The sequence below is a fragment of the Euleptes europaea genome, chromosome 10 (assembly GCF_029931775.1).
Source record: "Euleptes europaea isolate rEulEur1 chromosome 10, rEulEur1.hap1, whole genome shotgun sequence".
NCBI classification, from domain to species: domain Eukaryota; kingdom Metazoa; phylum Chordata; class Lepidosauria; order Squamata; family Sphaerodactylidae; genus Euleptes; species Euleptes europaea.
In genome coordinates this window covers 67,739,889-67,767,458 of record NC_079321.1, presented here as the reverse complement: position 1 = coordinate 67,767,458, position 27,570 = coordinate 67,739,889, and the positions used below count along the sequence as shown (strand labels likewise).

Here is a 27,570-nt window from a genome sequence, read left to right as displayed (position 1 = left end):
TAGCCTGCAGTACAAATTCTGATGGAAGTACAGCTATATTGGAGTCCAGTAGCACTTTAGAGTCCAACAAGATTTTTGGGGTATAAGCTTTTGAAAGTCAAACTCCCTTCATTGGTATCTGACAAAGGGAGCATTGACTCTCAAAATCTTATACCCCCAAAATCTTGTTGGTCTCTAATGTGCTACTGGGCTCGAGACTAACTGTTCTACTGCAGGCCAACACAGATACCCACTGAAACTATCTGATATAAGTAATGGATCACAAGAATTATGGTTTGCCTTCACAGATGGGATACTAATAAATACACTATTACTGGAGGCCTCAATTCAAAAAAGATGTGGACAGAATCAAGCGGGTGCAGGAGAGCGACGAGAATGATCAGGGGCCTGGAGACCAAGCCCTACTAGGAAAGGCTGGGGGGGGGGGGTAGGTTGGGAATGTTTAGTCTGGAGGAGCTTGAGGGGGAACAGGATTGCTCTCTTTAAGTATTTGAAAGGCTGTCACTTAGAGGAGGGCAGGGAGCTGTTCCTGTTGGCAACAGAGGATAAGACTCACAATAATGGGTTTAAATTGAGGGCAGAAAGATACCAGCTGGATATTAGGGGAATTTTTTTTTACAGTTAAGGGTTGTTCAACAGTGGAATCAGCTGCCTAGGGAGGTGGTGAGCTCCCTCTCACTGGCAGTCTTTAAGCAGAGGCTGGACAAACACTTGTCAGGGATGCTCTAGGCTGATCCTGCATTGGGCAGGGGGTTGGACTGGATGGCCTGTATGGCCCCTTCCAACTCTATGATTCTATGATTCTACTGTGTCCTGATGGCTCTGCCTTAGAGGAAGAAATGGTCCCATCACCATTTTATCTTTAGCTATGGGTGTGGTGGGAGTGTTACCAAGGACCCCCCTTCCTACCTAGATGTGTGCTGTCTGCTCTGATTCCATTCTGGCTACATTTGCCTTGGCAGCCACGTTAGAACCTAGCACGGTCTTGCTTTGGGAAAGCTGAGGTCGAGATGCTCCTCAGGCTATGCTAATGAGTGGTCAAAGCTTTGGGCAGGAGACTGATTCACATGGGACATCTGCATGCCTACCCATTGCCACAGGGGCTTGCAAAACCAGCCCCCCCCCCAGGTCAATCAAGGTAATTTCATCAGCAAATGCAAGTCTTTCTGCCTGCAAAATCTAATTACTATCAAGCAGCCAGGTAAGCTGATTACCTTTTGCTGACCTTCCCTGAATGTCTCCTGGCTTACCAGCCTGCTGCACGCCTGGAGGAAGCATGCACCCTCCAGCCCTTTTGTCCACCCTGCCTGGATGCAATCTCCTTTTGTTACCTTTCTGGGACGCCCCTCCCCAACTCAGTCAGAGCCAGGAAATCCATCATGTATTCACCCTGAATTCTTGGACGTTATGTCTTTGAAATTCTTTTGTGCCGGCTCCTATAACTATCAATGCTCTGCCAGCCAAAACTGCAGTCTCATCCTCTCCACTTGCACAGAGGCTGCCCACTCTGCTTTTCTTTCTCTGGGGCATTTTTCTTTGGAAGTTCTGCCTAAAGCCCCTACTCTCAACCTGTGGATTATCGAAACAGACAACATACTGGAAATTAAGGTGATTTTGGTAACCTGGGACTTGCAGCTTTAGAGAAACAGAAATGGAGGAGATGGGGATAGTTCACCCTTAGCCATTTTTTGTCTCTGTGCATAGACGGGGAGATAAAGCTGGTTCCCCAAATATGGAAAGTGAGGTGATTCTGGCATCCTGGACCCTACTTCAACTAAACAAATTCTCCCATATTTTTGGGTCAAGGTATCCGAGAAGGCAGTATTTACTGTGTATTCTGAGATGCATGTGGATATTCGTACTGAGTATTCATTATATGAGTGGTGTAGTTGTTAAAGTGTTGGTCTAAGACTGGGAAGACCAGAGTTCAAATCCCCACTTAGCCACGAAGCACACTATGTGACCTTGGGCCAGTCACACACTCAGCCTCAATTGTGAGGGCAAGCAAGAGAGGGAGAAAGTATTTCCTTTCACACATGAATGAAATGTTTATTCAAACTGTCTCAGACAAAGAGTTCATGACATCTGTCCTCTCCTCTTACAAAGTCAGCTTGACTGAGAGTCAGACTGTTACAAGTCCAAAAATTATATTTTAAAAACACATGATTAGTTGTTGAGGGCAAATGGTTTTTGGAAATATAAATAACTTCATATTGAAATAATTTAATATATATTACTAACTGTGAGCCTGGACCAGATTAAGCCCTGTGCCCCCCCCCCCTTCCAGGAAACTGAGAAGTCTATGTCCCTGCTTCCAGTTGCCACATACACGCTAGGGCCATTTTTGCATGGTAATTAGCAGTGCATTCGAGGCTGAATTGCCCCACAGATTTTTTTTTTTAATTTTGCACCCTGAACCATCATTCCGGAAGTGACTGGGAAGCCCCACAGACCTGCTTCGCGTTACAAAAGAGCCCCCTTAACGCTACCTTTTGTCCTTTTATGCAAACGAATGAAGGAGCAGGCGAGTGGAGGGTGGGGGGAATTTCTCCTTTTGCACCGGAACTGTGAATAGGCATTTTTAAAGTCACATTTTTAAAAAGAGCTTTGAGCGAGCATCAAAATTGACCATGCATAAATGGCCTAGGAGTTTCCCCAATCTCTAATGGTCTTTAAAACAGAGATTGGAGAAACTCTTACTGCGTCACATGAAGTGGGGACATCACTTCTGGGTCTTCCCAGTTTTGTGATGCCCCACACCCAAATGCTCCCAGGATTTCCAGGTACAGGTTTGGAAACCTATCTTTAGTGTATGCTGGCCCCAAACTGTATAGGGCTTTAAAGGTCAAGGCCAGCACTTGGGTTGCCCCTGGAAGCAAATTTGAAGCTGGTATAGGTGGAATGAGACCAGAATATTTGGAAGACAGACAAATGTACATTACTAAGCAAATATTGACTATGCCCCATTGTAAGAGCCCCGTGGCGCAGAGTGGTAAGCTGCAGTACTGCAGTCCAAGCTCTGCTCACGACCTGAGTTCGATCCCGACGGAAGTTGGTTTCAGGTAGCCGGCTCAAGCTTGACTCAGCCTCCCATCCTTCTAAGGTTGGTAAAATGAGTACCCAGCTTGCTGGGGGTAAAGAGAAGATGACTGGGGAAGGCACTGGCAAACCACCCCGTAAACAAAGTCTGCCTGGTAAACGTTGGGATGTGACATCACCCAATGGGTCAGGAATGACCTGGTGCTTGCACAGGGGACCTTTACCTTTACCTTTTTATGCCCCATTGGAATCAATAGGTTCATTAAAAATGCAAGGGCTTTTAGACTAGTTCAGGTGGGCAGACACTTCCCTGGTTGCTCTATACCAGCTGACTGTTACTTCATGTTAGGCAGCTGAACATGTGAATTAATTCCCCTGAAGATCACTGCATATGAGGCAGCATGTGTTGGTATGAAAGTTGTCTGTGGTGTGTGACGGTCATTTACCTATGACGTCATCACTTGATATTGCAGCTGTCTGGTGATCAATCTGAATGCATGTGGACCAGCCAAAACTGGCAATAACTTTGGCTGGATTTTGCTCAGGATGAGTATGCAGGGTGGAGAAAGTATGGTGGCATGTCCCATAATTTAAGGTTTGTTTTTGTTCCTCCATTGACTAATTTGAAACACCTCTTTTATACTCAAGATTCATCCTACTTCCTCTGTGGTCATGTATTTCACAGATGGGAAACAGGAACTTCACAGCAGTACATTACAAAGACCTCAGTGTGGCACTAAAGAGCTTTCTACAAAACTGAGACTTCTTTCTGTTTTAGTTTTAACACAGCGATCAAGTCTATTTATTTAACAAGATCACTCCTCTGACGCCTATCAGCCATAGGCTGTAATCAAAATGTATCCGTCTTTAATGCATTGACTTCTGCTATTCTTTATGACAGGGCTGAACTCAGGTGTGTTTAGTTTCTGTCTAACAAATCCTTAGCATCACTAGATCATTAGTAAAACAGCTGGTCCCAATCTAAATGTGAAAACAAAATTAGGCCTCCTACAGACAAGGTTGGGATCTCTAAATAGGGAAGCTTTGGGTATGCAGAAAAATATGAGTATGCAGAAAAATATTGTACCTTAGACACAAGAAAAGCCCCCCCACACACACACACACATATACATGTACAAATGTCCTAATGAGAATTCAATAGGCTACAGGAGCCTAAAATGCTGAGAGTCAGTTAAGGGAGGAGGGGGACAAGAGAGTGGAAATTAGCCTACTGAAGCCTTTGAGGGCTGACAGAATCCTGGGAAGAAATCATGGGATTGGGGGTATTTCCAAATTGTTGCCCTGACACACAATCACTCATGGATCTACAGCTTGTTTTGATCTGAAGTTTATCTTCTATGGAGAAATATCAGTGGAGGAATGCAGGATCTGTGTAAGTGTGTCAGGACAAACCTGTAGAGGAGATCTGATCTTTCTTGAAAAATGCTTCTGGCTCTTACAGTCTCATCATAATGTTTTTTCAACAGTAGTGCCTTGAGAACACTAAGATATTAATTGTCCCTGGATATGGTTTGCAGTTCAGATTGGCGTTCTTTGAATTTATAGCAGGGTGGCAGATGAGCCAGAAACATCTCTTGGGCAATTAAAGAAAATCCTTTTAAAAAAATCATGGGAAGGTGAGATTTCCAGCTATTGACTAGGCAATGAGAGAGAAGAAAATCAGAAGATTCAGGAAGAAGGGAAAGAATAGGCAGAGATGTGGCAAAAAGACTGTAAAGAGTACATATGGAGAGAAGCACACCATTTGTATTAAAATTAGTTACTATTTTAAAAACAAACATTTATATTTTAAATAATTTATAAACATTTATGCCCCTGGAAGAACCCTGCTGAACTTCAGTCAAAGCTCTGCTCATGACCTGAGTTCAATCCTGACAGAAGTGGGTTTCAGGTAGCCGGCTCAAGGTTGACTCAACCTTGCATCCTTCCAAGGTCGGTAAAATGAGTAGCCAGCTTGCTGGGGGTTAAGTGTAGATGACTAGGGAAGGCAATGGCAAACCATCCTGTAAACAGTCTGCCTAGTAAATGTTGTGATGTGACATCACCCCATGGGTCAATAATGACCCAGTGCTTGAACAGGGGACTGCCTTAACCTTTATTTACGTCCCCATCCGATTCACTTGAATGGAACATCTATCACTACAATATCTCTTTAGTTAAAGGCATGAAACATGATGAACATGGAATGTGAGAAATATGAATCAAAGTAAACTCAAAATCATAAAACGAGAAATGAAATATTTAAATACTGTGATCCTGGGGGTGAGTAAATTAAAGTTGACTAGGTTGGGACATTTTCAGTCAGAAAATTACGAAGTATCTTACTCTGGAAATGACAAGCATAGAAGAAACGGAATTGCTATAATAGTGAGGTGAGATGTAGCACAAACAATCAGGGGCTCTAATGCCAGGCCTGACTGAATAATATCAATCAGACTTCATGGAAAGCCTATTAACATAAAAATCCTTCAAGTTTATGTCCAAACTATGAATGCTGAAGAGGAAGAAATTGAAAACTTTTATGTTACAGCCCATTCCTGAAATTGCGGCGTGTGGAGTCGGTGGGGAAGAGGCGCAGCGGCGCCTCTTCCTATGCTGAATCGCACACGCCGCAAAACAAAAAAAAGCCATTTCACGGCTTTTTTGTTTTGTTTTACAGGGGCCTTTCGACCCATAGGGAACAGAGAGGCTGCGCCTGCTAAAAAGCAGGCGCAACACCACCGTTCCCAGCGTCGGCGGCGAGGTCCAAAGTGGGATAGGAAGCTGCCTACCCGGCGGCTCCTCCCTCCAGGACACCCCCGGAATGCCCCCCTGTGCTGGCGGAGGGGCGAGGCACGGTCCCGCGGCGCTCGGCCGCCGACGGGACTGGTCTTGCCGCCAGCGTAAGTGCATGTAATTGTGCAATTACACACACTTACGCGGGCGGCGAGGTTACGCCGCCTCCAAAGAACTTTCGGCCCAATTCTCAGGAATGGGCTGTAAGTGTCCAGGCAGAAATTCATCATATACCCAAACAAGATGTGCTCATAATTATAGGTGACTAGAACGCAGAAGTAAGAAACAAAGTAGAATCAAATATGGTCAGAAAATTTGGTCTAAGAGCATGAAATGAAGCAGGAGAGCGATTAATAGAATTCTGTGAAGACATCAATTGGTTAATTGTGAACATATGTTTCAGGCAACTGAACAGACAATTGTATACATGGCCAATATGAAAATCAATTAGATTACATTACTGGAAGCGGAAGATGGAGAAGCTCTATTCTCTCTGCTAAAACAAGACCAGGAGCCAACTGTGGTGCAGATCATGAATTGTTAACATAGAAAATCAAGATAAAGCTGAAGAAAAACACCAGAACATTCATAGCGCCAATTTACAATCTAAGCAACATTCCTGAAGAGTTTAAAGACCATGTAAAGAACAGATTTGCATTACTAAGTTCAAATGAATGTAAACCAGAAGAACTATGGGTGGAAACTAGAGATATTATCAAGGAAGAATGTATAAAGACTATTCCTGTAGCCAAAAGAAATGAAAAGCCTTGATGGATGACTGAGGAAACTCTTAAAATTGCCAAAGATAGACAAGAAGCAAAAGTAAAAGGTGACAGAAACAGAATCAAAAGTCTAAGTGCAGCATTCCAAGGACTCACACATAGAGACAAAGAGAACTATTATAATAACCAGTGTAAAGAAATAGAAGAGAACAACAAAAAAGGAAAAACATGAGATCTGTTCCACAAGATCTGAGAAATCAAAGGGAAATTTAAAGCATGGTTAAGCATGCTGAAAGATCAACAAGGAAATACATTAACTGAACAGGACAAAATAAAGAAAAGATGGGGAAAATACACTGAAGAACTATACAGAAGAAATGAAAGGATGACAGATTCCTTCCAAGAAGAATCTTTTGAAGAAGAACCTGCAATTTTACAAAGTGAAGTGAAAGCTGCAATTGGGAGGAACAAATCACCAGGAGTAGATGGGATCCATAGAGCTATTTCAAGCCACAGAAACAGAGTCCATCAAAATCTTAACAAGAATATGCCAACAAATATGGAAAATAAAACAATGGTCCACAGACTGGAAACACTCAAACAACATTCCAATTCCAAAAAAAGGAGACATCAAATACTGCAGCAGCTATGAACTTTCACATTAATTTCTCATGTGAGTAAAGTGATGCTCAAAATCTTACAACAAAGATTGTTACCATACATGGAGTGAGAAATGCCAGATTTTTAAAGCTAGATTGAGAAAAGGAAGGGACACTAGAAATCATACTGCAAATTCACATTGGTTACTGGAGCCTTATGAGATAATTTCAGAAGAAAATAATCTCAAATTGCATAGATTACAGCAAAGCTTTTCACTGTGCGGATCATGAAAAGCTATCATTGGTTTTAAAAGAAATGGATGTGCCACAACATCTGATTGTTTTGATGCGCAACCTATAAGCTGAACAAAAAGGAAGAAGACCAAAAAAGTGAAGCGATTCCTCTATAAGAAACACAAAGGGTACTAAGTACCAGAGGCCACAAAAAGAAAAAGAACAATTGTCCTTAATTGTGTAAAAACAAATGGTTATTAATCTCAATAAATATAACTGTATCTTAACAAAAGTGATCTGCTTGCAAAAGACTCAGTATCATACCCACAAAATGAATCACTGCTGTTACAGAAAATCCTTTATACTGACGTGTGTGTGTGTGCGTGTGTGGATTTGAGTGGGTTTCCAAAGGGGTCCAATAAACCAACAGAGAGTAAAGGAGACAAAGATTCTCTATCCTAAAAAACAACAACAACTGATTCATCAAGGCAAGTACCTGGGTCACTACAAGGAAAGTCCACCAGCACTGGCAACTCTCCAAGCGTAGGTCAGGTCAGATATAGTGCATTTGGCATCATCAGTTCATTTCCATATGACCAATAGACTCTTCCTCACATATCAGTGACATCCATCTGAATCCAATCAAACATGTGGATTTTCCCATCTCTTGAGTCTCCTGGATGGTGTGACTCAGGATCTTGCGTAGGACTATGTTGTTTACCAAACTAGGGATAGTGAATAGCTCTATGTATATGGAGGGGGAAATGAGGAGGGACAGGGTCACGCTTTGGCACATACTTCAGGACAAGATAGCAAGAGTCAGGAAAAGAAGAAGGCCATAAACTGAAGGAATGCAGACTTTCTGTCTCCCATGTAGATAAAGGAGAAAGCTAAATCTTAGAGAGGGCAACTTGTCCTCATCCTAGGGCAAAGGGGAACTTTTAGGACATTTGAGGAATGCTAGTTAACTAGAGAGAATCAATTAAATTAATTTTTAAAGGTAAACATTTCACCAACAATACAGTGCAGACAATCCCAATAAACTATATTTTTGGCAAAATATATAGACTGCTGTCAAGATAGAAGCCATCTTAAAGAAATTTTCCAGTTGGTTCCAGCTAAGTTCACTGTTCTGAGATTCTCTGCAGGTGGTAGCCACCCCCACCCCCCATATTCACACATTAGATCACACAGTTTAGCTGTGAATCTGGTATGGGACGGAAAACTCACTCTCACCCTGGAAAGTTCCATAGCTACTGCCTAGAGATTGGTTGAGGAAGTCAGGAAATTATGGCCAGTGTTTTTCTATAAGTATAGTTAGAGAGAAGAATCCTTATCCCTGTACCCTTCCTTGCTGCCATGAAGATATGTGTACTATGCTCTGGAGCTCTTTGCTTTAAAGAACCACCTATGCTGTGTTAGGACTTCGATAAGTAAGATGGCTAATCAGTTGAACACACATGAACACATGAAGCTGCCTTATACCGAATCAGACCCTTGGTCCATCGAAGTCAGTACTGTCTACTCAGACCGGCAGCAGCTCTCCAGGGTCTCAGGCAGGGGTCTTTCACATCACCTAACTGCGGGCGACTCCGGCTGCATCTCCACGGAGGAGTGTAGGTGGCTGCGCAGCCAGCGGGCGGGCGGAGGAGACGCGGCATGGGGAGTGCGGCGGCGGCGGCGCTGTTTGCAGTGGGGCAGAGGCAGGCGCAGGCCGGCCGGGGACTGTGGGCATGAAGGAGGAGGACCTGGCAGCGGCAGGGCTGGTGGCAAGCCATCGGCATTGAGGGGCCCGGGGGACTCAGCGATGCCCAGGGCTCTGGCAGGCAGACGCACCCCGGGCAGCTTGGATGGTGAGCCTGGGTGTTGGGCGATAGTACTATGATTTGGTATGTGGCCACTTTGATAGCAAGTGTGATCAGTGCCCGAGGAGTCACTGCTCAAGGTGAGTTGAAGTTCTGTTATGTTGTGCATTTCACTGCCACTGAACTATATGCCTTGTTTTAAATACTTGTTCTCACATTTCTTCAATATAGCCTTCTTTTGATTTATGGTGTGTGTTGCTCAGAGAGTTACTGAGGCCAAACCCAGGTAAAGCTATGGCTGTTACCGCACTAGGTATTCCCAGCGATGTATCAAGAGTTTGGAAATGTTATAAAAAACATCGCTTTAAAAGGGTTTTTGGATGCCACGGCTAAAAAATGGTTGGAAGACGTCTTCACAGCTAAAGGGGCCAAACAAAGTGTTTCAAACTCTTAATATATTGGTGGGAATACATAGAAAGTGCGAACAGTATTTTTTATAACATTTTCAAACTTTTAATACATCGCTGGGAATACCTAGTGTGGTAACAGCCTTGGTTACGTTACTGCACCAACGCAGGGTCAGCCTTGACAACTGCAGAAGACTAAATATACAGATAACAAATTACAATAAAAGTATCATTGTCTTATCAGTAGAATGCAAATTGTACAAGATTAAATATCCTAATAAAAATGCAATGCTTTAACAAAAAAAATGCCAATTGCATAAGATTGACTGTCCTGATAAATAAATTGACAGTTTGTTGGCTAGTTAAGTCTTCTTCAGAATTATTTTTTTTTCTGTTGCGGTCCTGTTGTAAAGAAAAACAGCATTGATTAACTGGAAAAGATAATCAAATGTCTGACACACTTCATTTTAATGGAAATGTAATGTGGTTCCCTTTAATGAAAATGCCTATTTCTAGCAGTTACAAAACTTTATATACTTTCCATGCTGGTGAGTACAATTAGGTTTATCATACTGATCAGACTGTGTGCAGTAGACACAGATAATAGCAGATTTCGAAAGGAACACCAGAGTGAGGCCGAAAAATTGTTTTCTGATTTGGCAGCCCCAAATCATAACTTTTTTTGCCATCAAGCTGCAGTCAAATTATGGTGACCCCATAAGGTTTTCAAGGCAAGAGACGTTCAGAGGTGGTTTGCTATTTCCTGCCTCCACATCACGACCCTGGTATTTCTTGGTGATCTCCCATCCAAATACTGACCAGGGGCAACCCTGCTTAGCTTTTGAGGTCTGACAAGATTGGGCTTGCCTGGGCTATCCAGGCCAGAGCAAAAATCATAGCTAGATAGTTTAATTTGACATGATTCCTTTAAATGTACGACCAGTTCCCACCGTTTGTGGAAATAATACTGCCTCTGCCTGCCATTCAAAAAAGAAATACTCCAAGCTGTAGGGTGGGGCTGGCCAGGAGTACTGTTGCTCCAGCCAATTAGAGGTCATGGTTCACATTTATAAATGCCTCCTCCCAGGTCCATCTTAACAGCATTATGGGGCCCTGGGCAAACCAGTGTGTTGGGGCCCCTACAACAACCGCTCACAGGAATAAAAAGTAAATGGTTGATAATATTAAACATATACTTATTTTATTGGCACTTCAACAAAACTGGTGTTAAAACATTAAAAACATGCTATACAGCAGCAACTAATCAACATGATAAACATTTGAACAATACACATGGCTTGAAAAACACAATAATACTCAGTAAGCCACACAGATTAGAGTATGGAATTACTACGAACTTCTTATTATAACAAGCATTTGCAGCATTTCTTTTCAGAGAATTGCTTTATTATTGGCTTGAAGTCAATGGTCTTCAGGATGTCATTTTCCATGCACACGAGTGAAAGCCAGTTCAAACGATGCTGTCCCATTGTGCTATGAAGCAGATTTTGTATAAGTTTCAGTCTTGAAAAAGAACGTTCTCCTGTACAGTTGGTCCCCATCATGCACATGAACACTCTGAGTGCAATTTCAACATTCGGGATTACAGATTTCAAATTGTCTGAAATTATTTTTTTGTACAGTGCAGGGAGAGTCTCACAATTTTCATCGAGAGCCATGTAGTGCTTGAGATGCTCACATTCATTTAAAAGGTCATCATAATTCAGGTCTTTGTGATACATATTAGTCAGATATTCACACTTTTCCTTTAGTGCATCAGAACCAATGGTTTTCAATTCACTGAAGAAAGAAAACAGATTTCCAATCTGTGAATAAGCCTGTGCACGTTTTGTCAGTTCAAAGATTAGAGTGTCCAGAATAGGGAGGAAAGTTTCCACCCTGAACTTTTCGGTTTTACTGAGAAGTACCTCTTCTGATCCATCATATCTACTAAGACGCACACTTCATTTTTGTTCCCGTTTTTTCCCATCACTGTAATCTGTATCTGGACACATACTCCTGGCTTTGAATTCATATTCACTAAATTTGTCTATAGTTTCCAGAACATAGGTTTTCATAGGCTCAAAAAGATTCGTGGCAACAAGGATGTTCACATCCTTTGATTGCAGGACCTTGCTTGTTTTGTTCATTCTTTCTAGCATGTCATTCCAAAGAATTGTGAGAAAAATTGTTTCCAGGTTTTCCATTTTTTTGCTCAGTCCTTCTGCCTCTCGCCTTGTATTCATTCACTTGCTGTTCATTGTCAGCTGAGAGAATCCAGTGCATGTTTTATTTTCTCGAAACCCTCATACAGAGCATGAACAGCATCAAAATGTGCTGACCATCGTGTGTCAGACAGACGCTTGACCACAAAATCTTTTCCTGCAGATGATGTCAATACATTCCAGCGATGAGTAGAACCAGCAAAAAATGAATACAGATGCTGAACAAAGTCAAAGAATTTTACAGTCTGTAGACAACACTCTGCTGCTTTTACTCCCACCAAGTTCAGGCTGTGTCCAGCACAGGGGACATAGATGGCAAACTCATTGAGTTGATGAATCCGTGTTTGCAATCCAGTATATCATCCAGACATATTTGAGGCATTATCGTATGACTGACCACGGCAGTTTGATAGTGGAATGTTGTTCTCATCCATAACAGTGTCTGTTAGATCCTTTGCTCCATGAGAAAAGATGGGGATGAACAACAAGAAACGTTTCACAGGCTCACAGCCTTTAATGTATCGGACAGTAAATGTCAGTAGATCTGTGTGTGAGATGTCTGGAGTGGAATCTAAACTTATTGAATAATACTTTTTACTTCTTCAAGAATAGTACAAAGAACCTGTCGTCCCATTAATTCAATAAATTCCTCACAAATATTTGCAGATAAAGATGACGGATTCCCTTTTCCAGGATTTCCATACATTTTGAGATGTTCTTCCAAGACAGGGTCAACATCACTCTGGAAAGCGCCCTCCTCCTTGTCCTCCCCCCTTTCCCTCCCCTCACAGCGTGGCCAGGTTTTGCACGCGGCGCTCAAGGGCTGGCGGCGCTAAGGAGGGCGGCGGCAGCCAATCAGCAGGAGGGATTTTTCGCACTGGTTTTGGCTGGCGGAGGCCGAGGCACTGAGGACGGGTGGACGGGTGGACGGCATGCCGGCCGGGGAGAGAAGGAAGGAAGGAGGCCAGGTGGCGGCGGCAGCGAGGAGGAGGACGACAACGTCGGGGGCCGGGGGGCAAAGCCATGTTTGATTCATTTGTACTCTTTTTGGGATTTGAACTCTCTACATGCACATTTTCCCCATCCAGATTCTCAAAACTCTGCATGGGGGGGGGGGTTTATTGGCCATTTATGAATGGGAGGTTTTGCCTTGGATTTGCCACTCAGATGCACATTTTCCCCATCCAGATTCTCAAAACTCTGCATAGGGGGTTATTGGCCATTTATGAATGGGAGGTTTTGCCTTGGATTTGCCACTCAGATGCACATTTTCCCCATCCAGATTCTCAAAACTCTGCATGGGGGGTTATTGGCCATTTATGAATGGGATGTTTTGCCTTGGATTTGCCAATCAGATGCACTTTTTCCCCATCCAGATTCTCAAAACTCTGCATGGGGGGTTATTGGCCATTTATGAATGGGAGGTTTTGCCTTGGATTTGCCAATCAGATGCACTTTTTCCCCATCCAGATTCTCAAAACTCTGCATGGGGGGTTATTGGCTATTTATGAATGGGAGGTTTTGCCTTGGATTTGCCAATCAGATGCACTTTTTCCCCATCCAGATTCTCAAAACTCTGCATGGGGGGTTATTGGCCATTTATGAATGGGAGGTTTTGCCTTGGATTTGCCACTCAGATGCACTTTTTCCCCATCCAGATTCTCAAAACTCAACAATAAGCCCCCCTGCAGAGTTTTGAGAATGCAGATGGGGAAAATGTGCATCTAGAGAGCGGCAAATCCAAGGCAAAACCTCCCGTGCATGAATGGTTGTTGAAAGGCGTTTTGGCTCTCAAAAGAAATCTCAATCGTTGTACTGTTGATATTTGGCTCTGTTGACTAATGAGTTTGCCGACCACTGGTCTAGACTATTGTGTAGTAGTATTTATTTATGGCAAGTCACTTAACATACACAGATTAGCATAGGGCCCCTAGGCTCGTGGGGGCCCTGGGCAAGTGCCCATCGGGCCCATGCATTAAGATGGCCCTGCCTCCTCCCCAGATATTCAAGCTGTATTCCAAAAAAGAAGAGACACTAGGGGTCATATTGCAAATTTATGCTGGTTACTGGAGCATACGAGACATAGTTGAAAGCTTTGCTGTAATCTATGTGGATGATGAAAAGCTGTGGGATGGTTTTTAAAGAAATGGGAGTGCCACAACATCTGATCGCTTTGATACACAACCTGTTCTCTGATCAAGAGGCCACTGTTAGGGCAGAACATGGAGAAACAGAATGGTTTCCAGTTGGCAAAGGTGTAAGACAAGGATGCATTTATCTCCCTATTTGTCCAAAAATGGATTAGATTTAGAAGAATGTGGAGTGAAAATTGGTGGTAACATTAACAATTTGAGATATGCAAATGACACCACATTACTGGCAGAAGACTTGCAACAACAATTGATGAAAGTTGAAGCAGAAAGCCATAGCAGGATTACAGTTGAATATCAAGAAGACAAAAGATTTATTTTAAATCAAATACAATTAAATCAAATACAAGGTGGTTCAGTTCTTTCCAAATTTCAAAAACTTCCCTTTACTAAAATCCTAATGCATTGGTTAAATGTCCCATTTCTGTGATTGTACTGGCTCACTGTGTATAATCTGCCTTGAGTCCCTGTGAGAAAGGCAGACTATAAATAACATAAATAAAAAATAAAAATATGAGAAGCAAGCATGATAATAATTTTTCCTCCTTTGTGATCAGCATTGGAGGATGCTTGGCTCATGAGATCTCACAATATGACCGACCTTTCTCTATATGATTTCTCCATTTGTGCTTGTTGGTACCACCAGAACTGGATATGATTTGAAAATATGATCAAAACCTCCCCCCACCCCGTGATTTACACTATAATCCTATGCTGAATATAAACCCTCTGATTTCCTTAGTCATAGACTGGTGTAATTCTGCATAGGACTACAGTTTCTAGCTCTCTTCAACTCTCCTCCATTGTGATGGGCTTCTAACTATTGGGCTGCTTCTGTGATTTGCTTCTGGATCTTTAATGGTACATTCACATACTCTTAAAATGACATTGCTGTATTTGATCAACTATCACTGCTACTGTGACTTTTTTGTTGTTCTTTGCTGCTATGAAGACTCTAAGGCGACAATCGTAAGAAGGTCTACTCAGAAGTAGGTCCCATTTTGTTCATTGGGGCCTACTCCTAGGAGACTGTTCTTAGGATTGTAGCCTTAAAGCTTCCAAGTTTGAGATACATAGGAATTTCTCCTCCAATTTAATTTGTCTTGGTGAACAAAAATACCATCCTAAAATCCCTTGTGGCATTCAATTTCTGTAATTTCTTATCATGCCACTTTTTTCTTTGCTTTTTAATTATCTAGAAATTTATAAGTGGTGTTTTTTACTAGGGTTGTCAGGTCTCTCTTTACAACCGGTGGGAGGTTTTGGGGGCAGAGCCTAAGGAGGGCAGGGTTTGGGGAGGGGAGGAACTTCAATGCCATAGAGTCCAATTGCCAAAGCAGCCATTCTCTCCAGGTGAACTGATCTCTATCGGCTGGAGATCAGTTGTAATAGCAAGAGATCTCCTGCTAGTACCTGGAGTTTGGCAACCCTATTTCTTACACATTCTAGAATAACTTCTTCCATAGTGCATAAAGGCAGAAACCAGTGAAGATGACTAAGCAAAGACATCTAAAGAAGAATGGTAAATAGTACAATTTGTCTTTAGCTGAAATCAAACAAGCGCCCTGGCCCATACAATTCCATTCCATGGAAATCCAAAAGATTTTTTTACATTCACATTTTGAGACTTGAAAATGCTTACCTGTGAGCTTACAACGATGCTTTATGTGAAATCACAACTGACAACTTAATTTCTGCTTAGATACTTGATCCAGTGGGTTTGAAGTCTTTTTTGTCTTAACTGGCGTTGAGTGGTAAAACACATTGATCACATTCAATGTGCTGTGAGGCACTTCTTCCAACATATTAATAATGTATTCACAATACATTAAAACCCCTAAGTTTCCTCTTGAGAAACTCTGAGTCAAATCCAAGAAAGAATATTCCAATAACATTCCAATAACAGAGCTATTTAATTAATGACAGTTCAATGTCCTACATAGTCACATACATGTATTGTCCTCCTGTTTGCCTAGAGGAATCGTACACCAGAAGTGTTTTAGTCTACACTTCTATTAAAACTTCCTGAGCCATAAAGCCTTCTCTGTAAATACACTAATTTGTCTCCCAGAAATGTTAGCAGTAACTGCAGTTCACATCACAAATCAGGAAGTAACTTTCACAAAATCTATCAAGATTCTGTTTATTCAAAATCGTGCAACCTTGAACTTAAATGTTTCTCAAAGTCCAATGGAAATCTTGTACTTTAAAGAAAAGCTGAACGTATGTCAGTGCACTGCTTTCTTAAGGTCTAGCATTGTTACAACCAATTTTATATTTCTTTGACACGAAGTGCCTAAAACAACTCAAGGCCTTGTAAACACTTTAAAATTCCACTTACCAACCGTTGTACGTATTACATAATTATTAGTTACAGAATCTTTAAATAGGCTTTTGGGAAGCAAATAAATAGATCTCGTAATTCACATAATTTCTCAAGAGCATTGAGGCTTAAATGGTTAGTGTTTACATAAGAAGAGTCTGGGGTTATTTTCAGTGCTAGTTATGTATATGAGGTCTAAAACTTCTATTTATGTGGTTTTCAGTGCTTTTCTCAATAGATTCATTATTTCTCTCAGCACGCCTGTAGGCCTCATGACTTGACTGCCTCCATCCCCCTTTTCCTAGATTATTCATAAACATCTATCCCTTACTTATGTAAGAGATGAAAGGTATAGCTAAATTCAGATCATATTTTAAATAAACTAGATAAACGACGTAAGGGGTTACACATGATAACTGCTGCTAGAATGACTTTTGCCAGGCATTGGAAACAAAAAACGACTCCAAAGATAGAGGAATGGTTGGTTAAAGTAAAAGAAATATATGCATTAATTAAGTTAACAACATATCAGAAAAATTGTGATACAATGAACCTAGACGAGCTAAGGTTACGAACTGTAAATAAAATGGAAAATCTTATAATCAAGGGGAGGAAGGACAACTTTCTGCGATGACAGTCTAGCTATTTTATAGAGGACTAAACCGTGAATCTGTAATATAGAAATTCAGGGTGTGTTTTCTTAAGGATAGATAGATAGATAGATAGATAGATAGATAGATAGATAGATAGATAGATAGATAGATAGAATTTTAAATTATGAAGACTGCTATGTTTTTCTATATGTTTTCTGTTTTTGCTGTTAATTTTATTGAATATAATTAAAATATATTTTAAATAAACTAGGAAAATGGAACTTGACGCAGCTACAATCCAACGGTAGTTAAGGAAACCCACATTTCAGTTGTTTCCATTCTAAACAAGAGAAAAAGTTCCCAGTACATCAGGGCATTCCCACCCACTCAGTTATATTTGCTTCCAGCTAGAGTATTAATCCGGAAGATAATTCCAAACATTGGGAGAATGCACCCCATTTTTTATAAAAAGATTAATGTGAGGAAGTGAAGAAAAAAATAGATCAATTTGCAAGATAGAAAGCAAAAACTCTTCCTGCTGCTGAAATAGTGCTGGAATATTACCGGACATTACAAATGTAAAGTGTATTCTGTTCTCGTGAAGTGGCGGTGGAATTATATCCAAACCATGTCATTTTTTGCACACAGAAAGTGAGATGATTCTCTCTTGGGATCACCTCCCCTCATAGTCCTGGATACCATGGAACATTTCCACTTGTGCAAGAGTTCTTGTGCAAGCAGCGCCACAAGAAAGTCATCACTAACAGCCTTCGCCCTAAATCAACTTGACGTATCCAGTACTGCACTTACACTTGCTCAAAGATGTAGAACAAACTATGTTTCCGCACCCCTCTCAATAATGAACTTTTCAATTAAATCAGGTCACACCTCCAGACTGGACTGCTGTGACGACTGCATCAAATAGCCTTTTGATTTTTGTACACTGAACAGAAGTGGAAAAGTCAGTGCTCAGTCTTACAACTCTTGTCTGACAGGATCCATCCCCAAATCTTTTGCCAATGCCTGTGGCCTAGAACCAACGATCCCACTGCATGAACGGAAGGCACTTCAAAGGCATATCAGATCAATTCCATTCTCAATCTGCAGCCCTTTATGAACTTTACAATGGATAGGGGGATCCTCCACTACAGTTTTCTTTTAGAGGGCCAGTTTGCTGCAATGGTAGGGAAGAATCAACCCCACCCTGTAAAAATCCCTCCCAATTTTAAATTAACACCATCAAGTCTGTAGAAGTTAGATGGTACTATAGCTGATACAATGACAAAGTCAGTGTGGTGCAGTGTGTCAGACTAGGATCTGGGAGACCCAGATTCAAATCCCCACACTGCCGCAGAAGTCTCCTGGTTGACCTTGGACCAGTCATACACTCATCCCAACGTACCTCGCAGGGTTTGTTGTAAGGATAAAATGGAAAAGTGAAACATGTCAGTTGTTTTGGTCCCCATTGGAAAGGTGGGGCATAAATAAATTTAAAACACGTTAGAAATAACCCTGTACTCACAACTTGGGTGGAAAGATGGCATAAACATGCTTTAAATTAACTTTTTTTCAGAAATGCATGTAGACTGTTACCATTCTTTTTCTTTCATTCTCAGATTAAGTATTTTCATTCAGGAAAAATATATTGTTATTAATAGTTGGTATAGTTTTCTAGAAATGTGTGCAAGCTTCCTGGGCAACTAGTTTTAAATAATTAAATTGAACCTAGTTACCAAATGGGTTTCAACATAAAACAATCTTCACAAAACTTTGTAAGCAAGCTGTATTTTCAAAGAGATATCTTGTATAGGGTTCATGTATGAGGCATGACCTGGGAGACCTAGGCTGAAATACTGCCTCTGGGATGAAGTTCACTGAGGTAACTGGAACCTGCCACTTTTTCCTTATCCTTACACCACACAGTTGTGAGAATAAAATGATGGAAGGGAATATGTATGTTACCCTGAGCTCCTTGAAGGAAGGACAGGAGACAAATAAAAATAGTAAATGTAGGCTGCCTTATGTTAATACCCTTCTGCTGACCAGGTTCTTAGAAACCCGCAGATCGCTGCAAACACAGCGTTGGGCAAAAATCCTATTTTGCTCAATCTACACACAACCACTATTCCTTTCCCAACGAAATAGGTCTATGCAGAACATACTGGAGCTGAAATTTCCTCTAAAGTTAGCCATGGCGAATCATCCCATTGGCTGCAGTCTGAAGCTGGGAAACGTGGCACTCGGTTGGGACCACTAGAAGCTAGGAAACAGAGCACCAACACTAAAACCTGCCTTCAAAAATCAGGTTTAAGAGGAAGAGATGGTTTTCATACCCCCCTTTTCTCTCAAAGCGGCTTACGATCACTTTCTTCTCCCCACAACAGACATCTAGTGAAGCAGGTGAGGCTGAGAGAGTTCTAAGAGAACTGTGGCCAACCGAAGGTCATCCAGCAGGCTTCATGTGGATAAAAGCCAATCACCCCAAGGCTGCAATATCTGACGCATTTAATAGGAATTCTCACTGAAATCAGTGAGACTGAGCCAATAAGCTTGGAATTGAGCAATGAAACTCATAGCCCAAGTCCAACCATATTTACCATTCCGATAACATTTCCGTGGCTTTGAAGTAAGCGTGTTAAAGGATGCAGTCATATCTTATTTACTTCTAAGAATGCTTGCTTAAGATTACAGACTTAAATCATTAATTATGTCACAATTCCCTTTTAAATAAGATGTTAACATTCCAGTCCAGAACACACTAGCAAGTTACATCAAGTAAACAATGCTAAGGATACTGGGGACTACAACTGTGATCATTTTGTGCATTAAGATCTATATTAATAACTAGCTACTCAAGTTGTTCAACAGTTGCCATTTCCATGGTAATTTGTTTATATAACTCCCTTATTTCTTAACCATCAATGTTTTATCTAGATAAAAGTTATTTTCAGTGATGTCTATTTTAGCTGACTCAAGTAGAACAGAGGATTATTGCCAAGGCTAATTAGCTAACTTAGTCTGGGATCAGTGTTCTAGTAGCAATAGAGCAACCTTATTCTGTTCATAAAAGTGTTTTATATAAACAAGACATTCTGGCACTAATGAAAAACTTGAACATACATTTAACCCGTAAATGACACAAACCTAAGCAATGCAACAGTATTACTTGTTGCAAGATACACTTACAGTGCAATCCTATTCCAGTCCAAATCGATAGAAATGCATTGTCTAATACAATCCTGTGCAGTTACTTCAGTCTAAGCCCATTCAAATGAATGGGCTTAGACTGGAGTAATTCTTTTTAGGGTTGCACTGTTGGAGTGGAATCATTCTACCTAGGAATACAATGTAGCAGTAGGCAGTTACATTTGTCTAAATCCAGTCAATGGGATTAAAATTACTTCCCTGGAAGTAACCTAGAACTGGGAATGGGGAAGATATTTATTGTTGAGACAAAAGCAAGAATGTTAAGAAACTTACACTACAAGTCTTGAGAGCAAGTTAACATATTACCTGAAGGAAAATAAATCACATAGCACACTGCCAAAAAGCTGCAGCTAATCGTATCTACTTGGTACATGCATTTTCATTTCAGCAATATCAATAAACCTAAAAATGCAAAATGGTCCAATGTCCTACTGAACTTAATGTACTTATGTACATTTAAGTAGGTACAAAACTGAAGCTTGGGCAAGACTAAGGGTGGAATTCCATTCAAAATTTCCTAAGACTCAGACCTGCCTATATTTTTGCTGAGTTATCTTTTTTTTTAATGAGCTAAATCATAGAACATAAATTTAAAACCTTGATGTTATAAACCCCTTAGCAAGAGTTCTGAATGGAAAGTACCCCAACCAATGAAGTCCAAAAATGACACTGGTATGGAGGATCTCATTTTACATCCATTTATTTCATCCCATGGCCATTTAAAGCATAATAAGTCAATACATTTCTAACACTACAGAAAATACCAGGGTGACCAGAGTATATATACAAGCCACAAAAAATAAAAAAGATGTGGACGGCTGAATAAGAGTATGTATTCAGTATGGAATCCATTGAACTTCATTCAGCTCTAACTATGTTCTTTAGGGAACAAGGTGCTAATGTGCCACTCTCTCATAAAATGAAGTGTAATTGCTTCCAAAGCAAGTTACTGCTGAAAACGTAGATGGAAGCAAGTTAAGTGTAACACTAAATTTCACCTATAAACCTAGGAGCAACACTTCCTTGAATCAATTTCCACCCTCCAACACCATGACTACTCTGCATTTGTTTTTACAAAAGCCTACTGTTTTATTAAGGCATAATTTGCCCTGAGCAATATGGTGGAAATTAGCCCAAAAGTCTGAACAGTTAAAGGCAAGCACCAAGTGACTATTTTATAGACAAATGTAGTATATATATATATATATAGTTTGTTACCTATGGCTGAGAGTAAAAAATATTGCTCAATGATTTGGTAGAACAAAAGCTTTTACTTTAGGCCAGACTTCCAAGGCTGCATATGCTTGAATTCAAGCACTGAAATATATATTGAAATTGTTAACAACTTACATGTAAGATTGGACCTTTGCTGTATTGACACCTGAATTCAGGTATCCATGTTTGAAACTCAGGATGAGGCTTCAGATATTCCAAACAGCCACAGTCAAAGCGTCAAGTCAACTCAAGATAATAGATAATCTAGTGTAACACAGACTGGTCTTTAAGGCTTTGCTTACATATACACCCACTCTAGCTAAAGTCAACTAACGTCAACTGGTGCAAGCCTGTTTTGAACACATTATAGTTTGTCTTACTTCTGTTTCCCCAAATCTCATATCAGCCAATTAAGTATCCAGAGTGGCACTGGTTTAGTTTACATCTAATGTATCTAGAAGCCCTTCAAGATCTTTGTTCAACAGGTACTGCTTTTGGAGGGCCCAGAAGATTACAGTTCCAGAAATCAAGAGTAACATTTGATGGCAAACAAGTGCCTCTTTATACAAATTTAGGCAATACAGTTAACTTACTAAGCTATCAAGAGCATCCAGAAAAAGAAACACAGCCAAATTCTACATTTTATTCACATTTATTTTTCGCTTTTAGTGTGCTCACAGAAAATTAGAACACCTTAAGCAGGAATTTAATAGCAATTTTGTAAGCAAAGTTACATTCCATCTCTAAGTCAAATTGGTCAAAGCTTCTCCAGTATTTACAAAAAAAAAAAAAAAAAAGATAGACAAGATGCTACACAAAAACCATTGCATCTGAAATTGGTTTTTTTTCTTTATTCTCAAAGACAACTGGAATAAGAAAGCATCGTCTGCTGTCATCAAAAACATACCACAGTATAAACAGTAACCATTCCACTTATCACAGCTTGGTTGAGTTTTAAATTGTGTGTGTGTGTGTGTGTGTGTTTTAAGATCCAAGATTACTGCAATTTTACAAAAAAATGGGCAGGGTGGAAAGAGTTGCAAGCTTAATGTGCTTCTGGATATCAAGATTTGTTTTTATACAATAGTCACAGTTAAAAACACCCTGCTGGTAATACATAATTACACTTTATTAAGGTCATAAACCAGCAATAAACAATAAAGCCTATACAACTTGTATTTCTACTTAATCACTGACTGGTACAGCTAACATGAGATAAGTGAAAAGTTCCTATGGTTTAAATGAATTTCCTAAGACTATGATTTTTTTTTTAAATCTGAGTATTGGAATTTCTTCTTCCTTCTTAGTCAAGACCTGTAGTGTTGTAAACCTTATAGAACATCTGCCTCACAAAATACATTGTAATAACTTTCTTTTTAAAAAAGACTAACCCTTTATTTCTTGTGGCACATTTTCTTGGCAAGTTATCTGCACCACTAATCCCCCATTGTGACCCCTATCACTTCATTTGCTATCCCTTATTGACCCATCCATCTCCTTCATATATGGGCATGTCCATAGATTGACAGAGAAAAAAAAAGTTTACATTTTGAATAAAGATGCAAAGTATGCAAAAAACATTAATACTGATGCAAAAAAGAGGAACGAGGAGGAGGAAGACATTTAGTCTCTCCTCTTACCAATTGGAATGGTGGTAACAGAATGATCTGAGATGGGATCTGCGGGTAGAGACAAAAAAAGAGAAAGACATCTTTTTAAATCAATCCCTGGTTGTAGACAAGTTCTCCAAAACCAGTACCTGGCACCACTCCAAACAAACAAACAGGGGGGGGGGGAGAAAAGTTCAATCATTGCAAAACTGCCAATTCTTTACTCTGCTGACTCAGCTGGGGGAGCTTCTGGACTGGACTCAGATGGGGCTTCCTGTGTCGGAGCTGCTGCTGGCTCCTCTGCTTTGGGTGCCTCTTGTTCAGTTGAGGTGGCTTCGGTGGTAGCACTAGGGGCAGCGGTCACCTCTTCCGGTTTATCCTCGGGCTTCTGCTGCTGCTCTTCGGCTGGCTTACCCTCTTCTCCTGTAGGCTTCTCTGGTGCAGTCTCTTCCGATTTGGTCTCCAGTGAGCCGGCAGTCTCCTCCTTTGTCTCCTCTGTGCTGCTAGCAGCGGCGGCAGCGGCAGAGGACTCCTCTGGGGCAGCTTTGCTCTCCTCATTGTTTGCAGTCTCTGGGGCAGCAGCTGCTTCATCCTTGCCTCCTTCCGCAGAAGCAGCCGCGCCTTCGTTTTCAGCTCCTTCCCCGGACTCCTTTTTGTTCTTTTTAAAGGAGAAACCACTGAGCTTAAAGGACTTTTTGAAGGAAAAGCGCTTCTTTTTTTTTTTCGGGGTCTCATTGCTAGAAGAAGGGGTAGTTCCCTCCTCGGTCTTCGAGGAAGACTCCCCTTCCGCGGGAGAGGCTGGCTCGGTGCTCTCCGCTTCCGCGGCCTCCTTCTCAGAGGCTGGCTCCGAAGGGGTCTGCTCTTCCTTCACCGACTCTTCCGCTGGCGCACTGCCGTTGGCTTGGACCTCCTCCTTGCCTGCCTCCGCAGCCGCTGGCGAAGCATCGCCATTCACCTTCACGTGGCCGTTCTCCTGGAAGAAAATTAACGAGGTGTCATTGGTTGAAAAGATCTATGACGCCATGACTGAAGACCACGCCCATTTCCCCCGCACATCTAACTCCCCCCCCCTCGTGATGAAGTGCCAGGTTGGTTATTTATATGACCTGGATTATAAAGGCCTATTAACATTAAGATTGCAGCAGCAGTTGAGTTAGTCTGTGGCCACAACTAAAAACAGGAGCCTTGTGTTGTGGCACCCTAAAGACTGTTAGGTTTTGGAGCCACAAGATGCCTATTTATTAATATTAGCTGGAACAGAACAGAGCCAAAGCATTTCTTAAGTGGCCTGGCTAGCTACCTTCCTAATAGCAGCATGCCAGACTTTCCTGCTGCTATCCTCATGGGTGGGTGGGTGAGCAGGACACATTCTCAAGGGTCTGACAAGGAGCAATGTGCAATTCAGACCCAAACCCTGAACTCCTGCTACCTTAAATATTAGTCCCAGCAGAAAATTTGCCAAATACAATACAGATTGTGAAACAGTAATTCGGCTGTACCCCAAGGATATAAGGGGGAATCGTCAGGACCACAAGGCTACATACATCGAAAGGGACTGCAGCAAAAATATTGTGGAATTCATTTAACACACCTTTGTGGAGGACTGTGCTTTGTTACCAACTTTGACATATGTTGCCGGGCATAGCTAAGTCACTTTACCTACGTAGCCTTCTTTTCCGCTTTCTGCTGTTGCGACGTGATCATCTGTCATGGTTGTTATCGCAAACTGTGAACCCGTCCTAAAACAGAATCACTGTTTCACAACCTGTATTGTATTTGGCAAATGCACTGCTGGGATTCTTAAGCAGCACATTACACAGCAGGCAAGACACCGGGTCATTCTGGACCCATGGGGTGATGTCACACCCAGACATTTTCTAGGCAGGCTTTGTTGACGGGGCGGTTTGCCGGCGCCTTCCCCAAACTTGGGTTTACCAGACCTTAAATAGCAGGGCAGGGCGGGACGTTTGCGTGCCGTCCGCGTTTCCCTTTGGCGATTTAAACTACCCCCCCTTTATGGATGGACTCAATCAAGGAAGCCACAGCCTTCAGTTTGCAAGATCTGAGCCAGGCTGTCAAAGACAGGACATTTTGGAGGACTTTGATTCATAGGGTCGCCATGAGTCGGAAGGGACTTGACGGCACTTCACACACACACACACACACACACACACCAATGTACTTCTGAGATCAAGCAATGCCGCGCATCTCCACCTCTAGGGGGCGCTGTGGCTCCACCTTGGAGAAAAGACCGAAAAGGCGGCGCGGGCAGGGGGGGCTCGAGGAAGCCAGGGAGGGTTCCTGGTGGGCAGCCGTGTTAGTCTGCCTGCAGTAGTAGAAAAGGGCCAGAGGCCAGGAGCACCTAACACAAATATTTCCTGGCAGGGCGCGAGCTTTCGTGAGCCACAGCGCCCTTCTCCAGATCCAGCTCAGGATGTGAATCCATCTGCCTTTAAGCAGAGGAGAGTGAATTCAGACAAGCTGTTTACACGCTGTGAACATTTACATTGTAATGCTTACATTTACATTAACATTTACATACTGTTCCTCTACTTAAAGACTGATGGGTTCCCATCCTAGCTGTATCTGAAGAAGTGAGCTGTGGCTCACGAAAGCTCACACCCTGCCAGAAAATATCTTTGTTCGTCTTTCAGGTGCTCCCGGACTCTGGCCCTTTTCGACTACTGCAAAAGGACTAACACGGCGACCCACCGTGAATATACCAATGCTTGTCTGAATCCACTCTCTACTTAAAGGCAGATGGATTCCCATTCTAGCTGGGTCTGAAGAAGGGAGCTGCGGCTCACGAAAGCTCGCGCCCTGCCAGCAACGACATCCACAGCGCCTCTTCCCGCCATTGTCTGGCCGCAAGAGGCTCGAGCACATCTGTTGCGTTTTGCACGAGCCTCCGCTTTGGGGGGGGGGGGGGAGAAGGGCGCGCGAGAACAGCCCCCTCGAGCAGCTGCGGCCAAGAGGCGCGGTGCCGCCGCGGCTCCCCATGCTACAGGCTGCCGCCCGGGCTGGGCGGGCGGGCGAGCGCGCGCATCGGGCTCCAGCGCCGGGGAGCCCGGACCGCCCGCACGCGCGCGCCGTCCCCCGGCCCTGCAGCTACCCCGCTGGGGTCGACGCGCGGCTGCATTCCGTAGCAACAGCCCGTACAACGGGCGCGCGCGCGCTTCCTCTCCAGAGTTCGTTCTCTCTCTGGCGCGCGCGCACAACACACACACGCACGCGCGCGCGCGCTCTAAGCCCGGGCTGTGAACCAAGCGGGGAACCCGGCAGGCAAGATGGAGAAGAGCTCGTCCACAGCCCCTTCCTCAATACAGACAACTCTCCAGCGCCCCCCCCCCAACACACACACACACACACACACAACCGTTTTCTCTTGCCATTGCTTTATCACCAAGTCCCCCCCCCACACACACACCGCGCCGAAGGAGACGAAAATGTGTTACAGTATAGGAAGTGGGGGGGGGGGGAGACACACGACACTCTCCATCCAGACAGCCATTATCATCCTCGGATCTCCCATACAGCAAACATCTTCCAGCTGTTCAGACCCATGCGCGCAAAACCACGTCGCCTTCCAACCAAAAGACCGAATCCGGATTATGCTTAAAAATCGGGTAGACCGCAATATCAGCTTCATCCCTACAAACCGAGTCCGAAATGTACCCAAAAGCCACACCTTTCCATCGACGTTCTTTCAAAACCGAGGACGGTGCGGAGCCAGCTTTTGGAAAGCCGTGCCCGCCCCGCGGAAAGAAACGAGGCAGCGGCGCCGGAACGTGCAAGGCAAGATTTGCAAAGAAAACCCCCGTCCCCTCCTTACCTGGCCGTTCGCTTTGGAAGGAGAGGCGGCCACGGCTTCCCCGGGCTTCTCGGCCGCGGCTTCGCCTTTGGCAGCGCTCTTGGAGAACTGGGCACCCATGCTGGCTTATTCAACAAAGAAACGCAACAGATCCAAGAGGAGAGGAAACAAAGAGCGGCGGGGTCGGACAAACGCTGGTCGACCAGCAGCCTGAAGAGCAGCAACGCGCGCGCACAAAGCACACCAGAGGGAGAGGAGGTGGGGGGGGAAAAAAAGAGAAGAAACCCGATTATATTTATATATAGACTCCTTATTTTTTTTTTGGAATAAAAAATAAAGCCGGAGAGCTCAAAAAAAAGGCTGCAGCACAGGAAGAAAAGGGGGGTAAAAGGAAGGGGGGGAAAGTCGAGCAAAAATAGGAGAAGCCCAAGTTTGGTACAAAAAAAGAAGTAATAAAAAAAAAAATCCCAGATTTGTAGCCGTACTGTAGACAAGGGGAAAATGGAGAAATCTCCCTGGTCGCTAATAAGATGCGGAGTCCAACGCCCAAGTGCACAGATGAATGGGCTTTCCGAGCGCTGACGGCGGCCCCCGCCCGCCCCCGACCAATCACCGCGCCGCCAGACAAAAGAGGGGGCGGGGCCTCCCATTGGAGCGAACAATGGAGCTGCGATTGCAAGAATTTGAAATCGGCCTTGGACCGATAATTAATACGCCGAAGAATATAAATAAATTAATGGGATTAAGGCCGGCGCCCTGATTTCTCTTTCCCTTTAAAAACAAAAAAAAAACAACGTAAATGGTGCACGGCGGAGTTTATTGCCCGTCCCTCGT

General features: G+C 42.7%; 1 protein-coding gene across 1 annotated transcript; it reads right to left on the bottom strand.

Annotated features, from left to right (window-relative positions):
• Positions 1–21,310: 21,310 nt before the first annotated feature.
• On the bottom strand, positions 21,311–26,981 carry MARCKS (myristoylated alanine rich protein kinase C substrate). Its single transcript, XM_056856956.1, has 2 exons — positions 26,758–26,981; positions 21,311–23,898 (listed from the first exon to the last, which is right to left on the bottom strand). Exons 1-2 carry the CDS (start codon positions 26,854–26,856, stop codon positions 23,146–23,148), a joined length of 852 nt encoding a protein of 283 aa, XP_056712934.1. The 5' UTR covers positions 26,857–26,981; the 3' UTR covers positions 21,311–23,145.
• Between the last annotated feature and the right edge of the window lie 589 nt (positions 26,982–27,570).